The sequence below is a fragment of the Watersipora subatra genome, chromosome 7 (genome assembly GCF_963576615.1).
Source record: "Watersipora subatra chromosome 7, tzWatSuba1.1, whole genome shotgun sequence".
NCBI classification, from domain to species: domain Eukaryota; kingdom Metazoa; phylum Bryozoa; class Gymnolaemata; order Cheilostomatida; family Watersiporidae; genus Watersipora; species Watersipora subatra.
In genome coordinates this window covers 44,018,181-44,036,389 of record NC_088714.1, presented here as the reverse complement: position 1 = coordinate 44,036,389, position 18,209 = coordinate 44,018,181, and the positions used below count along the sequence as shown (strand labels likewise).

General features: G+C 38.1%; 1 protein-coding gene across 1 annotated transcript in view; it reads left to right on the top strand.

Moving 5' to 3' along the window:
- Window positions 1-18,209, top strand: part of LOC137400792 (telomerase reverse transcriptase-like) — a 63,726-nt gene that overhangs the window by 23,930 nt on the left and 21,587 nt on the right. Inside the window, exons 9-10 of the mRNA XM_068087130.1 lie at window positions 276-383; window positions 2,283-2,492. Of these exons, the coding sequence (XP_067943231.1) occupies window positions 276-383; window positions 2,283-2,492 (318 nt within the window). The remainder of the gene's footprint in view (window positions 1-275; window positions 384-2,282; window positions 2,493-18,209) is intronic.

The window sequence follows — 18,209 nt, the reverse complement described above, 5'->3', positions numbered from 1 at the left end:
TGTACAGGGGTTGACTCCGCCCATCCTATAAGCAATGTACAGGGGTTGGCTCCGCCCATCTTATAAGCAATGTACAGGGCTTGGCTCCACCCATCCTATAGATGGGATGTACAGGGGTTGGCTTCACCCATCCTTTAGGTGATGTACAGAGATGTGGCGCAGTCTTAGGTAAACTTGTAAGTCTTGTGAATCAGCTGTGTATAAGTACACAGTTGGGATGTTCTGCTGCAATACCCTCCGTGGCTATCTTCTATCCATCTTTTACCTTATTTTAGCTCTCAGGATGTGATTGGCTAAAGAGTGTTGCCAATGGTGGCAACCGGCAACGCACAATGGCTGCATTTATCTTTTGGCTGGTCAAAATGCTTTCCTACATTCTAAAGGTAAATTTTTTGACTTTCTGTGTTCACACTCTGAGTACAAAACCTGGTACCAGGTTGTCATCTGAACCGAATATCTGTGTCGAAACCATATGTTGGAGTATGTGTATGTGTCGAAACCATAATATGTTGGAGCATTAATGTTGGAGGGAATCTTCACAGCAGTATGAGCTGTGTCTATTCAAAGTCACATTTGGAGGTGGAGAAAAAATATGTCATCATACTGGGCTTGAACCCATGCACTTGGGGTCTGTGCCAACTATACGCGAGTTATTGCGCTTATAGTTATTCCTCGCGCTTATTGCCACACTTGATGATCCCTCATCGCGTGTCGGACTGCCGGGGTACTAGCATTACTATAAGAATACATTGTATTTTGTATAATGTGGGCAAAGGCTCAGATAACAATGGTGAATACACCAAATAACTACATATTGTGTTTTAAAACATGTTGTATGTAATTATGTAAAAAATAAAGGTAAAAAATTAAATTATACATATTATACATATATGTAAAAAAACTAATAATGTAATATTTATTATAATTATCGTCCAAATCCACTGTTGGAGGTTGGAAAAAAGACCGACTCGTAAGGGACTCGTAAGGGACTTGTAAGGGACTCGTAAGGGACTCGTAAGAGACTCGTAAGGGACTCGTAAGGGACTCGTAAGAGACTCGTAAGGGACTCGTAAGAGACTCGTAAGAGACTCGTAAGAGACTCGTAAGGGACTCGTAAGGGACTTGTAAGGTACTCGTAAGGTACTCTTAAGGGACTCGTAAGGGACTCGTAAGGGACTCGTAAGAGACTCCCAAGAGACTCGTAAGGGACTCGTAAGAGACTCGTAAGGGACTCGTAAGGTACTCGTAAGGGACTCGTAAGGGACTCGGAACTCATGAATTTTAATTTGGTAGTCTGCCACACTGAGACATGCTAATGGAAGAGCAATGTAGACTCAAAGGTTGAATGAGTGACAGAAATATGGGGCATAATTTACTCTAAGTTACACTTGGTATAATTTATATTAATTTTCTTTTTATTATTCTGCATGTTACGCTTAATCTATACCAGCTTTTTTTAAATTTACGAAACTGCTGCGTGATGAGAAATATTCAGCACCATTTACTCAACCTACACTAGATATATTTTATATTAAGTTAATTTGTATATTTGTTAATTTAACATGATACTTTCAATTTACTTGCACAACCAAGTTAAAAATAAGTTTGTACATAGAAACAAACATTCACCCAAATTTTAATTCGTTTGTTGAAAATTCATGTGTAGAGTTTTGTGCTATTGTAACATATTTTATGATATGGTAACATTAGCAGTATTTATTCTATTATATGATATTGTAACATTAGCAGTATTTATTCTATTATATGATATTGTAACATTAGCAGTATTTATTCTATTATATGATATTGTAACAGCAGTATTTATTCTATTATATGATATTGTAACATTAGCTGTATTTATTCTATTATATGATATTGTAACATTAGTTGTATTTATTCTATTATATAAGATTGTAACATTAGCTGTATTTATTCTATTATATGATATTGTAACATTAGCTGTGTTTATTCTATTATGTTCTATTATTTGAGTATCTCAAACTAATCATGGTAATGACTATTACCAACTATGAAGACACGTTACTTACATGAAAAGCATCTCTTCCAGCAGAAGGTGAAAACACAGAGTTTAAAGAACTCATGTTTACCAGAAAGCTCACAGAACAAGTGTTCTGGTGATATTAAGCAATATATGATTGTCTGCTCACACAGTTTCCATTTTCCATAGTCTAAACCTAGTCATTAATAGGATTTTACTTGTGGCCTAGACACGTCCTTCCTCATTTTTCTATAGAGAACCTTAAGCTAACATTGTATTGCAGTATTGCTTCTACGTAACGGAGTCGAGAGAGTTAAAGAAACGCCCTCTTTTCTTCCTAAGACATTATTGGAATAGCAAAGTGCAGGATACTTTCCAGGGCTATCTCAAGTCGAATATGTTTGTTCCTGCATTAATCATCCAACCCACAACTCATCGATTGCGTTTTCTCGCTGGATGCAACAAGCTCCGTCCCATTATTTCCAGAATTAAAGTAGGTGTTCTATTTATTTGTGAATTGTATATAGGTGTTGATTATATACAGGATTTGATTAATGTGCTTCAGTTTACACTGACATTCGTTTCTTCTTAAGGTTGATTTTCACCCATTCATCTTCTGGCTGGTTTTCACCCATTCATCTTCGGCCTCTGTCTCTGCTTTTTGCCTTGCTTGAAGATAACGCTGGGTAAACATTGTCACATGAAACAGAGCAAAAGCTAAGGTGTAGGTAGAGCTCACAAGCCCGGTTGGAGGTTTTTAGTACCATATTTTACACACCGCTGTACCATAGGGCGCAACCTCAAATCCGTGGTCTATTTTTGTGTATCTAGATATATTAGTATATATATATAATAGAAAAAAATATTAAGAAGAAAGTAAATTTTATTCTTAATATTATTTTCGCTTATTTTATACTCTACTAATTATCTTTTAGGTTATTAGTGTAAAGTTCTATTTTTATATGCTTTTGCACCCGCTTTTAGTTACTACATATGTACATATCCGTTCCAGCGTTCCTGGAACGGATTATTTACATTGTAGGAATGTCTTCTGTATATATACTGTATATGTACATATACATAGTTATGTACATGTGTACATATACCGGCTATAGATCTTAAAATCTTGATATTAAATTTCCGCGTTGAACTCGCGACTAATACCACCAATGCATCAACAAATTTCTTTTTCCGGACACTTTTCCACTGAGCTAGAACGGCGTAGCGATCAAAGATGTTCTCATATACCTCATGGGCATGCTAATTATTTCAGCACTTCGCCCATGCGTTACGATGCGTCTGTTTAGAAATATTTTGGGACCTAAGTTAATGCAACATGATGCTTCTTTGGTTTTTCCTTAGGGCTAATAATGTATCTCGAACTTATAATTTGGCAGTTTTTATACTGTTTATATACGTTACTAAAAGATATACATTGCATCAACATTTCGTAGTTTACAAACTTGTTATTTATTTTACATCTACATTTAGTTCGCTACTAATTTATTCCAATTGCTCAGAAGACTTTTTCCCAGCTACATTATATTTTTTGGATGCCGATTTAAGAGCCTTGCATCCCACAATCATTAAATACGAACAAAATCTTTGTTACGTTAAAAAAATTTAAAAAGATTTTTACATTATTTCTTTTAGTTCAAGTTAAAACATATTGGTTTGTATGAATATTTTTCATTTTGTTATGTATCATTTATTTTAATAGCGACTAGAAGTATATTAACAAGTGCTATTTTCTCAACAGACGAATGTTTCATTCGTTGAACGCGTGTTTCAAAAAAGTTTCTATCAGGGGTCGCTTTGTGTATTAGCTTACACACCTTTCCTTCTAAACCTAACCAATTAGTAATTCGTAATTATTTTCACATTTTACAACAATCATTTGTAAGATAATCTGTAAGATTTACTGTAAGATTTATTGTTGGTATCGGCTATTCCTCACTCCCTTATATTTACATACATTTACATAGTTTGAGAAATATATATATATATATATACTAGCTGTGCTACCCGGCGTTGCCCGGGTAATAAAAAAGTCTTCGGACAGAAAATTGATTTGTATTTAATATATAACAACATTTGCCATTCTAACTTTCAAACTACAGGTAATGAAAGAAGTGTTTTGTGTAGTTGAAATAAATTGGAAGAGAAAATAAAAACAACTGTAAAGGCGTTCAAAATTGTCAAACAACTAACTTCCAAACTTCATACCATGAGGAAAAAGTTTTGAGCAAGAAAACTAAATTGAAAAAAATAAAACAACTGCTAAGGTTTTCAAACAACTGTAAATTTAAAATTTCATAACTTGAAAGAAGTTTTTGGAAGAAATAAATTAGAAAGAAAATTAAAAATGTAAAGGTGTTTAAATGTAAATGTGGAATCATTAGCAAGTAATGGCTAAATATAGTCTATTTTGCTACAATTACAATCCAAAATTATTTGGTATACAATTATATGATTTCAGTTCATTTAAGTGTTGGCATGCAAAAAGGTGGCATGTAGGCTGATATCGTAGGCTATAGGTACTAATCATCATCATTAAAATTAGTGCCAAAATACTATGTTAACCTTAGTAACTATAGGTACATACAATGACTAGTGAATTTTGTGGTTATGATCTCCGTGCCCAAGATAATATAACATTACAATGTACTACTTGAAGAGTTTTTACGTTTGCGACAAACGTATAACATAAACGCTGAATCTAACTTAATTGAATTTAGTTGACTAAACACATACTTGAAAGAAGTTTTAGTATGTATTTCAGTAAGTTTTGAACTTTTAACATTAGTTTTATCATTGCGAAATGTTTTTATTTTAACGGATACCGGATATACCGTATAACGGATGCAGATAACTCCGCTGTAAGTTCTAAATCTTGGTCTACTAATCTTACTAAATGCCTCTCAACTTCAGCTCTGTTGTGATACTCTCCTTTATTGGTCAAGCATACTGACTCCAAGTCAATTCACTGACTCCAGCAACACAGTGCCCCTAGCATAACTCATCAACAGCAAAAACAGCTACGAAAACCACAGCATAATTGCTTTATAATAACATACCATAACATACCTTAAGTAAGACTAATTAATGACGAAAACATATCATGATTACTTTAACAAATGATTGAGTGTGAGTCAGCGCTAAAACAATTGTAAATGACATACCTAATGACAGACCTAATCCTACTACGCATATGATAGGTATTCCAATTCACAGTCTCCCCTGATCTCTAGATCATATAAATGTACCTGCAACGTCAGTAAAGAATAAAATCATTCAAGTATGGAGGTAACCTTCTGTCTCTCCCTAGAGGTAAAGTATCGTTCTCACGTAAATCACTGTCACCATTGCTCTCGCTATTGTCAGTATCATTGCTGGGCTCACTAACATCAAAATCACTGGTTTGGTCATCACTATCATCTACGCAATATTCTACAGTTCCATTGGTCACCAGGCGGTCACAACTCTGTGATATTTACAAGTCAGCTATAACAGATCTTACATCGGCCACGTGTCTATTCATACCATCCACTTCAACTACATGATCTGCTACCACTCTTGTCACTTTAGCTTGTTTCCATGTCGTATCAGTTTGCATGTTCCTCAGTTTCACATAAACCACATCGCCCGCTTGATAGGGATTGACTTTTGTATCCTGCAATTCTCCTGGTAGCCCAATAGCCTTAGGCGCTCCTAATAACCGGGCCTCATACTGATACACATTAGCTGCAGGAACTATGTTGTCAGAGTTGGGTGAGTTGTACCAGTAGACCATGTCTTCCACTCGACCACCAGTTCGGGCCAACATTCTTTTAATTGTACGGTAGTTGCACTCTATTATGCCGTTCGCTGAATGTTTATATGCACAACAGAACACCTGTATTATCTCCCACTCCATGACAAATTGAGTCATCTCAGAGCTTCTGAAGCATGGCCCATTGTCACATAGCACCTCGTCTGGAGCTCCTCGTTCCAAAAATATTCTATGCAACTCCTTGGCTACTGTGGAAGCAGTTTCATTTGGCAGTCTTCTCCACATAGCAAAGTGACTTGGTCCGCAGTCAATCAGGGTCAGGAAAGCTCTTTTATTAACATACGCAATGTCCATTGCCATCCTCTGCCATACTTTGTCAACCGACAGCCGTCCGTGATTCCATTTAATTGAGACGAGGTCCACTCGCCGACACTGATTGCAAGAATCTACCACCTACTTCATGACCTTCTCATCCACATCTTGTCCACACACCCTCTTGGCCAAATACAGGGTCTTCTTGACTCCCAAATGATGCTTACCATGAAGCTTTGTTATTTCCCTGGTTTTATTATCTTAATGTCACTACAGCTAGGCACGGGCTGTGGGACCGCTTTACAGCCACTTCTGTGGGACCCTGGTTAGCACATCTGCCTTGTTAGGTGTTGAAGGCACCAACTGAATAGTCATTTTGATGGGATACTCCATTACCAATTGGGAAATGATCCCAAGTCTTCTCTTGATCACCATCTCACTCAGGCCACTGACCTTAGGTCTTTTACTATCCACTAATATTGACCGCACCCAGCCATATACACTAGCAGAATTAGTTACCATTTTCAGTTTAGCAATCTCCCAGCGCAGGGCAATATTCAGCCCTTTTATCACTGCTTCCAACTCAGCGACATTGATATGTGACCCATAAACTTTCCTGAGCCATGTAGCATCTTCTACGATACTTCCATCTATCTTCAAACAGCAACCAACTGCCAAACTGCTTGCATCACACCGCACAACACCTTCTGAAACGTTGCTCACACTCCAACACCCAGTGACTGGATCATGCTGCGAGATTCTCTTCATGACTTCTTTGGCAAACGCTCTGACAGGAACTGGAATCTCTTCATCCCATCCTATCTCATTAGTTTGTTGTTTCAAGTAACTGCAGGCAGGTCTCAGCCACCTTGTCATTGAGTAATGACCAATCAACTTCCATAACACAGAGAATAACTCACGGTTTGTTGGAATATTTTGTAATATGAAAACTACACCATCTCTGTACCATTTGTACTGGTTATCTGGGTCTTTGATTACTCTCAGGCCTAGCACACGGGAGTTGGTCAACGGCACAGGCTCTTTTGTCTCCAAGCCATACTTTGACAAGAGCCGTCTGACTTCTTCAGCTGTAACGACACTTTCGTCCACCCAAATGTCATCTATATAGTGATCAGTTCCCTCTGATATGTGGCTGTCTTGGGCGAGAACCTTTGCAATTATCCTTGACATTACTTTAGGGGCAACACTCAAGCCAAAACCCATTCTTTTCATAACATATATTTGTCCTTTGAACTTCACAAGTTGAAATCTTTGCAATTGTTCTGTCACGTGTATTTGTAGGTATGCTTTCCTCATGTCCAAAATTGAAGCCTGATTGTCTCTTTTACGCCATGCCCGTAGTTTTTCTTGGCACACTGCCACATCAATTCCAGGGTTACTCTTTATAAAAGTGTTGAGCTGTCGATAATCCATGACCGCTCTGACCTTTTTTAGCTTGTTTGGCTGCCGTGCAGCCATTAACGGTATAACACCATCTGATTTGCCATGAACACGAGGATTAAACTTTTCAAGCCATTCATTGCTTATCTATTGACTTACTTCATCATGAAAGATCTCTCTACAATCGTTGGGCACTGCATATTCACTGAACTTATTTACCACTGTAGGTTCACCATTTTCCCATTTCCACTCCATCGTCCACTTTACACCATCAGACACAGCTGTGAATTCACTTTCATCAATCTTCAATTGCTCTGAATCATTTTCCATCACCTCACCTGCTGCACAGTGCTGTCCTCCAAACCGCACATCATTATTACTTCCAGCATACACTCCTCCCAGCATGGTTATAATATCTATTCCAATAATCATCTGGGCAACACACACAAGCTGTGGGGCTACTAGGCATCTAGCTATTACATTTGTATTATTCGCCAACAAATGTACTAATGCTTCACCACAGCATCTTGTACTTTCACCATTTAGCATTTTTACTACCTTTTGTGGTCCACGTTTTGACAAACCCAACTCTTGACAAAGCCGACTTAGAAGCACAGATTGTTGACATCCAGTGTCCACTAGAGTTTTTATCATGCAATCTTGTATTTTGATGGTGATAAATGGCAGCACCTGACTGATTACTGACGTTGCGAAGGAACATCCGGTGGTGACGCTCTCCCTGACCATTTTCCTGTTGCGCAGTCTCCCTGCCAACTGCACAATGCTTTGCCAGATGGCCTAGCTCACCACAAGTGTAACATACCCGGGACTTTCTTATCTGTTGCCTGAAAGAAGTTTTAGTATGTATTTTAGTAAATCTTGAACTTTTAACATCAGTTTTATCATTGTGAAACGTTTTTTTTTTAACGGATACCAGATATACCGTATAACGGATATAAATAACTCGCTGTAAGTTCTGAATTTTGGTCTACTAATCTTACTGAATGCCTCTCAACTTCAGCTATGTTGTGATACTTTCCTTTATTGGTCAAGCATATGTAGCTCACTGACTCCAGCAACACAGTGCCCCTAGCATAACTCATCAACAGCAAAAAAAGCTACGAAAACCACAGCATAGTTGCTTTATAATAACATACCATAACATACCTTCAGTAAGACTAATTAACGACGAAAACATATCATGATTACTTTAACAAATGATTGAGTGAGTCAGCGCTAAAACAATTGTAAATGACATACCTAATGACAGACCTAATCCTACTACGCATATGATAGGTATTCCAATTCACACTCGCCATGGAAAGTTCAGCGACGTATATTTTTTAATAACGTATGTAATCAGTACACAAATTGTAGCTGACTGCCCTTTGTGTTAAATTAATTAGTCCAGTGCAGTATGTCACCTGAAGTCTAGTGGGCTATTTTGGGCTGATTCATGCTTCCGAATCTGGCCGGTTCCGTCTGGATTGATGCTTTCAGCCCTCTTTGCTTTGGGTGCCATCAATGCATCAGCAATTATATTGGTGCAATTTCTGGAGCTCGGCTTAGCGACTCTTCAATTTGGGTGGGTTTATGTCTCATTTTATTGCCTCTGTCTTGATGTTGCTTGTGGGAATTGGTGCACCAAATGTTCAGCTCATGACAGTAGGCTATTTAGACCCTTAGGCCATTTTTTACAACTTTTTACATGCCTGGTACATCTTGTAAATACACGTCAGCGACTCACCCAGATCAGTCTCTACTACCCACTAAGACGGCAACGTTACCAAGTTCACTCTTGAAAACTTTATTTATCAATTTATGAACATGATACTTTTATCATAGTAGACTTTTCGATACACAAGCAATTATACCTGTTGGATAAATATTTTAAATACCTTCAAGTACTAGCAAGGCTCCCATGAGAGGAGAATAGAGGTACGTTAATTTTTATTTTGCATGACATATACATCTGATTTTATTTACCTCTAGTAGTATCCGCATATTCTATTTGCATATTTTATTCATACATTTTATCCACTGCTGACATCATCATAATCATATTTTACTCTTTATAATTTCTAGTTTTTACGAGATCTACTGGTCAATAAACCAATTATCTCTGTCCAAAAAGCAATCTCCAAAAAACTCAATATGGGCCTCAGCTACAGTAAAAACTACTCCGGAGAGGTTGATGTAAAGATGCGTCGAAGCTAACGAATTGGGTATATGCCCGGCTAAAAGTGACGTCATCTCCGAAGCAGCCTCCACAGCACCAGAAACTCTAATATCACAAACTCTAACTAACATTAACATTCAAGGATATCCTCATCTACACTATACGACAACAAGAGCATCGGAACTCGTGGCCAGTGGTGAGCGATTTTAACTATTCCAGGCATTTTAACTTTTTCAATTTTTAATAATTGTAAGGTTTAGGTGTTCCTTTTAAGCTGAACTTGAGTGCAACAGTCCCTGTAGTTTTTGCCTTTGTAGTGGAGTGATCGGATATTTATCCGCTTTGCTCACGGTGCCGTTGTTGTTGGGCTTGGGTCATTGCCCTTTGTGCTTGTTTGGTTTATTTGTGGTGCGAGAGGCGCTGTGTGTTTGGGAGGGTTTTCCTTTGACTGGCTGGGTCTGTTTTGTGGGGTGGTCAGCGTGGAATAAATCATGGCTTCAGGTGATAATACTGACGCTATTAGTGAACTGCGTAGATGGGATAGAATTAGAAGTAAATCTGAAAAGGCTCTGCAGTCCAAGCTGCTTGAATCTGTAGGAAAATTAACTCTTGTGTAGTTAAATTTAACAAGCTCGCTGCAGGCCGTGATGCAAACAACTCTGTCATCATTCCCCAGATCCAAAATGTCGTGTTATAAGCTCAATCTGAATTACATGTTCTTATGAAGCTCCCCACTCTTGATCAAAATGATGAAATTCGAAGTCTGGTTAAAGAATAGAGAAAGCATAATATTATTATGATTTATTAGTTATCTTGAGGTGTTGACTGATGTTCTGAAAAAAGAATCAAGGAGATTGACCCCCTAGAAGCTGAGATATAGACAGCCAAACACAGGTCTACCTAATAAAGAATCAGAGGAAAACCCTTCGAAAATCCCGAAAACTATGACGTATAAAATCGACTTAATGGTCATGTGCCGGAGTTGCGCACCCTTACCGCCGTTACTTATAATGATTGTTTTGGCTACGAGATGTGAAACGCTTCTCGCGATAGTAAATAATTTACATACTAGCTCTGGTTTCTCAGGAAAATCATCCAAACATTGTGTGGTAAAGGCATTTGCCCACAACCCCTCGTCATGATTTTTTAAAGCAGAAGAGCAGATTTTGACTATTGTGCTTCAAATTTTAACTCGATCTCCACGGATATGCTCCGAAGATCATCTGTTCAACGAACGGCGCGTGTATAGTCTATATGCGATATCCGCGATTGCAGTTTTTTTAGAATACGAAATAGGAATGGGACTTTTTGTTCCTTCATCATTTTTCTACTGTGTATCTACTGCAGCATTCAGTTGATTTTCATGATTATCGTCACTATTAACAGACTGGAAGTTCACTACAGCCATAATCTTAAAAAGACTAACTTGACCGTGCTGCTCTTGCTATAAGAAAAGAAAACGATAACTTTTGCTTTGATTTTTCTATTGATCTATTATCTTATCTATGATTATTTTTTATGATTTATATAATATTCATAATGCATATTATACAAAATAATAATATAACTGCGTATAGAATAAATGATGTAACTAATAAAATTTGTAGAAAATTCCAAATGATAACCGAGATTGATTTAATTGATTCTATTTATTAGCTATAGTTAAAAAATCTGAACAACGCTAAAGATGAGTCTGAATAGGGAAGCTAAGTAGGAGAACAACAAAACTGAGCTGAACTAGCAAGATAGCGAAATGTTGCGAAATAATAGATGCGTGTAATTATTTTATGCTAAAACTAATCTACACGTCAGAGGGACTGGTTCGGAATTCTAGGAGCGATGATTGTTAGGCCCAATTTGATTGTTCTATACTTCCAGGGATTAAACCAATTAAAACGCCGTGATTGTTATAGGAGAGCGCATTAGTTGGCTTAATTGACCAATGACACACAAGTCGATTTCATACGTCATATATTGATGATTACCAAAACACTTTTGTTTTTTTGGTAGACCTGTGTTTGGCTGGCTATATCTCAGCTTCTGGTTGGTCAATCTCCTTGATTCTTTTTTTAGAACATCAGTCAACACCTCAAGATGAATAATAAAGCATAATAATATTATGCTTTCTCTATTCTTGCAAGTTTCATTGATGTCAGATTATATAACAGCGGAACAGGCTATAAATAGTGACAGCATTAACTATCTCAGTGCAACCTCAAAATCATCAGGTCTGAAAAGGCAATTAGCTTATCTAACGCTTCGTCTAAAGGTTCTATTCGTGCAGTTAGAAACAAAATTGACGCTGCTAACATTGAAATTGAATTGCAAACATTGCTTCAGCAGGCCGAACTCAAGGCCCAAATGGATAAAATCCAACTCGAGCTTCAGGCTAGTCAACTGGTAGCTAAATAAAAGCGGCTTAGGGCTAGGGCAGACATTCTAGAGCAATATGATCCAGAGGAGCGAGAGGAAATAGAAAGCGCGCTTGAAACTAGGTCCCAGCATGGCGATACTGTCATTACTCCTATCCAGTCGGTGGTAATACCTCAATCTGTTCAACCTAGTGTGGTCTCAATTGGCTCCAGCAGAGCTTCTAATGCTAGTAATATAGCCCAAACTATTAGTCATGTTAGTGATACTTCAGTTATTGCAGATCAAATAGCTAAGGCCATGCATTCTAATCTACTACCGGTCCCTGAACCGTCTGTTTTCAGAGGAAATCCTTTGGAGTATGTGGATTGGGAAATTTCTTTTTGCACTTTTATTGAGGATTCTGGTATTCCTGCATCAGACAGAATCCATTACCTTAAAAAGTATGTTGGTGGTGAAGCCAAAAAAGCTATAAGCGGTTTTTTCCTGCTTAGTGACAGTAATGCATATCTCAAGGCTAAGAAAATGATCAAAGAAAGATTTGGTTCAAGTTTCGCTGTAACTGAATCATTTCGTGCTAGGCTAAATAACTGGCCCAAAATTAAATCTCAAGACAATGCAGGCATTCAAGACTTTTCGGATTTCTTGTCTCAATGCCAAGCTGCAATGGGGTCTCTTGATGAGCTGCAAATTTTAAACAACTCACACCAAAACCATGCAATGTTTGAAAAATTACCCGAATGGCTGGCCAATAAATGGAAGCGTAAAGTTTTTCAATATCGCAAAACTTTGTGTGGCTACCCTAACTTTTCAGCATTTGTTAGTTTTGTTAGAGATGAGTCTGAAATTGCTAATGACCCTATCACTGGCAGTACTCCAATCGTGAGTCCTACCTATCAATCAAACAGCGCAAGTAAACGACCAGCTAGGTCATCAAATTGTCATTCACATGCAACATCAGCTAATTCCAATGCGGCTGACAAGTCCTGCGGCTACTGTGATATGAGTAATCATAAAATTTCTGACTGTTTTAAATTTGCTAAGCTCTCTCGCTCTGAAAAAAGTCAGTACATTTCTGCTAAAAAACTGCTACCATTGCTTACTTGATTCTCATGCTAGAAAGGACTGCCTAAAGCAGTTTAAGTGTCAAAAGTGTCATGGTCTGCATTGCACTAGCATGCCCTTCAATAATCCCTCACCCAGGGTAAATCAGCTACGGCAGACGACCAAATCGGAATCTGGACCCGAACCTAGTCATCAGTCTAAATCTACAGTAAACAATGCTATTGCCGAAGTCAATGCACCTAGATCTGAGGAGTCAAACCCTCAACATGCTAGTGCAGAGCAACCACAGCCATCACCTAGCCAAACTAACAAAAAGAGTGAGAACACCTCTTCTAACTGTAAGGCCACAAACACCAAATCTGGTCTGAACTCTACGGTTGTACCTGTCTGGCTGTGTGACTCAAAGACTCCTGAACATGAAATTCTTGTCTATGCCATGTTAGATACATTGTGAGATACTACTTTTTTAACCAGCCATGCCGCTAGGGACCTCAACATAATTGGCAAATCCACTTCTCTAAATTTGTCAACCATGAATAGTGTTGACAGCGTGAAACAATGTGAAGTTGATGGTTGTCTCATGGTTACGGGAGATGATAGCAGCAATAGAATAGCTATCCCTAATGCATACTCTGTTGGCAGCATTCCCCTTAATCGGTCTCACATACCTACACCTGATGTAGCAAATGCTTGGCCCATCTCCAGCATCTAGCTAGTGAATTCCCTAGGCTTGAAAATTGCCATGTGGCCCTGCTAATTGACTAGGATGTATCCAGAGCCCTCCTCCCACTAAAATCTGTAGCTGGTCCTAATGATTCAGACCCTTTTGCAGTTCGGACACCCCTCGGTTGGTGCATAGTTGGTGATACTAACACATGTCACAAGATGTCACATTCAAAAACAATCTAGCAATTGACAGTGAACTTAAAGCAGTAACATTTAAATGCAAAGCTAACGCTCCCATTTCTGCTCTACCCCAAGATATTGTCAAACTGCTACAGCAAGATTTTGTTGATCAAACGTCTGCTCAGGGCCCATCTATGTCTCATGAAGATAAGCTGTTCATATCTAAACTCAGTGCTCAAATCGCACAAGATGCTACCAGTCACTACACCATGCCACTCCCATTCAAATGCACACCTGATCTACTTAACAATCGCTTGATGACCCTAAAACGCTTAGATTCTCTCAAAGTAAAACTGACGAAAAATCCGCAGCTAAAGGCTGACTATCTCAAATTCATGAACGAAATTGTAGAGGCAGGTGATGCTGAAAAGGTGCCAAATATTAGTAATCAAAACGAGGCAAATTCTAATGTGTGGTATATACCACATTTCGGTTTTTGTCACCCAAAGAAACCTGGTAAAATCCTTGTCGTATTTTACTGTAGTGCTAAGTACGCTGGTAAATTGCTCAATGACTATCTGATTCAAGGCCCCGATCTTATGAATCGCTTGGTAGGCGTGCTACATCGCTTTAGAAAGGGTCAAATAGGACTTATGTGTGACATACAAAAAATGTTCCATATTTTCAAGGTAAATAAATGTGATAAGAAATTTTTTCAGATTTCTATGGTATACTAACGAAACTCTCACTCAGGTCGCGGAATACCGCATGTCAGTTCTTTTGTTCGGTGCCACCTCCTGACCAGGCTGTGCTACCTTTGGTCTTCGCCACCTAGCGGAAACGCACTATGACCCTAACACAGCACACAGTGTAATGGCCAAAGATTTCATTATGAATGATTTCTATGTTGACGATGGGTTGCTCAGTCTAAACTCGGTATCAGTAGCAGTTATTTCACAAGCAGTTGAAATTTGTAAGCAGGGCAATGTTCGTCTCCACAAAATCACAAGCAATAACAAGCAAGCGCTAGAAGCCGTCCCTAGTTCAGAAAAAACAGAAGCTATCAAGGACCTAGACCTGCAATCAGCTAACAACACATTGCCTACTGAATGTGCTCTAGGTATAAAGTGGTGTACTGAATCTGACACTTTCAGATTTTTTGCAATACAAGATAAAAATCAACCAACTATAAAGCGTGGTATTCTGTCAACCGTAGTGTCAGTTTTTGACCCTTTAGGTTTTCTCTCCCCCTTCATTCTACATGGTAAACAAATCTTACAAAACATGTGTAAAGGCAGCTCTGATTGGGATGAACCTCTCGAACAAAACACTGTAAAACAATGGTTTTCTTGGAAATCTGACTTGAACTCGCTAGAAAAAATCTCAATTACTTATTGCATACACCCAGCCGATTTTGGTGAAATAGTGCAAATAGAATTACATCACTTTTCAGACGCCAGTACTCTTGGCTATGGCCAATGCTCCTACCTTAGGCTTGTGAATAGCTCTGGTCAAGTCCATGTAACGCTCTTAGGAGCTAAATTCAAAGTTATTCCCTTAAATAAGGCAATTACAATCCCTCGTGCGGAACTCCAAGCAGCTGTTCTATCCCCTAAGATGGCAGCAGCACTCAAATCTGATCTCAAACTTCCAAACATTACACAAGAGTTCTTTTGGACAGATTCAAAAGTAGCTTTAGGCCACAATTCAGATAATAAAATGGGCACAGCAAGATGTCTTTTCGGATGACTATAAACAAATAAATTCAGGAAAGATTCTGTCAAACAGCAGTTTATCCAAACTTGATCTGTTAATTGATTCTGACTATCTAATACGAGTAGGTGGTAGGCTTCAGAACTCCAACCTTTCTTACGATAACACGCACCCGATATTACTTCCAAAGAAATCCGCCGTTACTAATCTAGTGATCGATCATTGTCACAAGAAAGTTATGCACCAAGGTAGAGGCATGACCATGGCCGAAATCAGAAGTTCTGGGTATTGGGTCTTAGGATGTAATTCCATTGTCGCATCGTTTATACACCAATGCGTAACATGTCGAAAAATACGGCGTCCAACTGCTAATCAAAAAATGGCTAATCTTCCAATCTCTCGTACTGAGCAAACTCCTCCTTCACTTACGTCGAGAGTGATTGTTTTGGACCCTTTCACGTAAAAGAGAACCGAAAAGAGTTGAAAAAATATGGTGTTATTTTTACTTGCATGGCCTCAAGCGCCATTCATATCGAACTCGTAGATGATCTATCTACTGATGCCTTCATAAATGCTCTACGCTGTTTTATCGCAATCCGTGGTCCTATCAGGCAGTTCCATTCTGATCAAGGTACTAATTATATAGGTGCTGCTAACGAATTCTCCAAGGCTCTCAAAGAGAGTACAAATACAGTATCTCGCTTCGCCACAACCAACAGTTTCGAGTGGGTCACTAATAGCCCTTACTCAAGTCATATGGGTGGTACATGGGAAAGACATATCAGAACAATCAGGTCCATTCTAAATTCAATGCTCACAGTACTAGACTTGATAGTGCCGCTCTCCGCACATTTCTATATGACATCATGGCTATCATAAATTGCAGACCTTTAACCACAGCTTCAGATGATTTTAACTCTCTGCCACTTAGTCCTAATCAAATTCTCACAATGAAAACTAAAATGGTTCTCTCACTACCTGGGAAATTCAATGACCATGATGTTAATTCGCGAAAACGCTGGCGAGTCGTTCAGTGTTTAGCTAATCAGTTCGGGACCAAATGGCGCAATCATTATCTACATGACATACAAGCCAGGCAAAAATGGCGAAAAATCACTGACAACATTGCAGTCGGTGACTTCGTGTTAGTTTCGCAAGATGACAAAATACGTCGCGAATGGCCACTAGCTAGAGTTGATACAGTGCACGGATGGTTTAGTTAGAAGAGTTAGAGTACGAATTAGTAATGCAGCAAACATAACCAGCAAAGGTAAAAGAGTCAGCAGTAAAACTTGCTTAGATCACCCGATTCATAAACTTGTGTTCCTGCACAGACCAGCTGACTCATAAACATTGATTGTTTGTCTGTTTTGTGTATAGTTGTAGTTCGAGCTCATTTTAATCTCATATTTTTAATCAATATTCTAATAGCGGCATAATATTTTATTTGGAGTTGCCTTCTATTTCTTTCTATAATATACCCTACAGGATGAAAATATTCGTTGGTTATAAAAATTCGCGATTTCGCAAACAGTCAATTCCGCGAATTATTAAATTCCGTGAATAATTAGTTCTATTTTTAATCACAAGGGAGAATAACTACTGCATCAAATTAAAAACTATCTGCTAGGCTAGTTTTTAATATAAATACTAAACGTAGTTGAGTTCCAAAACATTTTTAAAATCATTGCCTGGGCTTTGAGCTAACACCATTGCCAATGCATCACATTTCTTTACAAAATTGTTCAAGGTTGTCACAAGATATGCAGAATGGCGTCATCGCAAAAATAGCCGCTAGGCAGAAGTACTAAACGTAGCCGAGTTCCAAAACATCTTTAAAATCATCGCTGGGCTTCGAGTTTTATTGCCATTGCATCAAACTTTACAAAATTATTTAAGGTTTTCACAAGTTATTCGGCATGGCTTCGTCATCGCAAAAAATCTCTCCTAGTCTTTTTACATTGAAATCAACTCCATCAATCTCTAATACTGAAGTTGAGGACGATCATGATTCTGATCTGGACATTATGGTATGTATTTGATTTGCAGTGCAGATACGTTTTTCCATAATTAACTGCATTATAGTTAATTCTTTTGTTTAAAAACTGATCACTCTCATTAAATACTTCAGCTATTGTTTTTGTACTTAACATTTATTAATATTTTTTTTTGTGTTTACTGCAGATTGTGAATGAAACAACCTACTCCGATTACGAAAACTAGAGACAAGTAGTAATATTCATCAAGGCAGGAATATTGGCAGAGAAGCAACCAGTCAACCTAGACCCCTTCATCGACAACAACTCCTTGATATCGCTGCAGCAAACATGATTAAATTATATATTTCATTTCATGTATTGATATATTATAATTTATTACAAACTTGAGTGTACAAATAAATTATTTCAAATACAAATAAAATTTTACAAACAATGAATGGAGTAAATATAAACAGTTTAGTCTATATGGCGGTTGTCTAGAGCAATAAAACTAAACAGATACTCTTGATAAATGAATACTAGCGTGTAATTGTGCTCTCTGACTAGTTATTT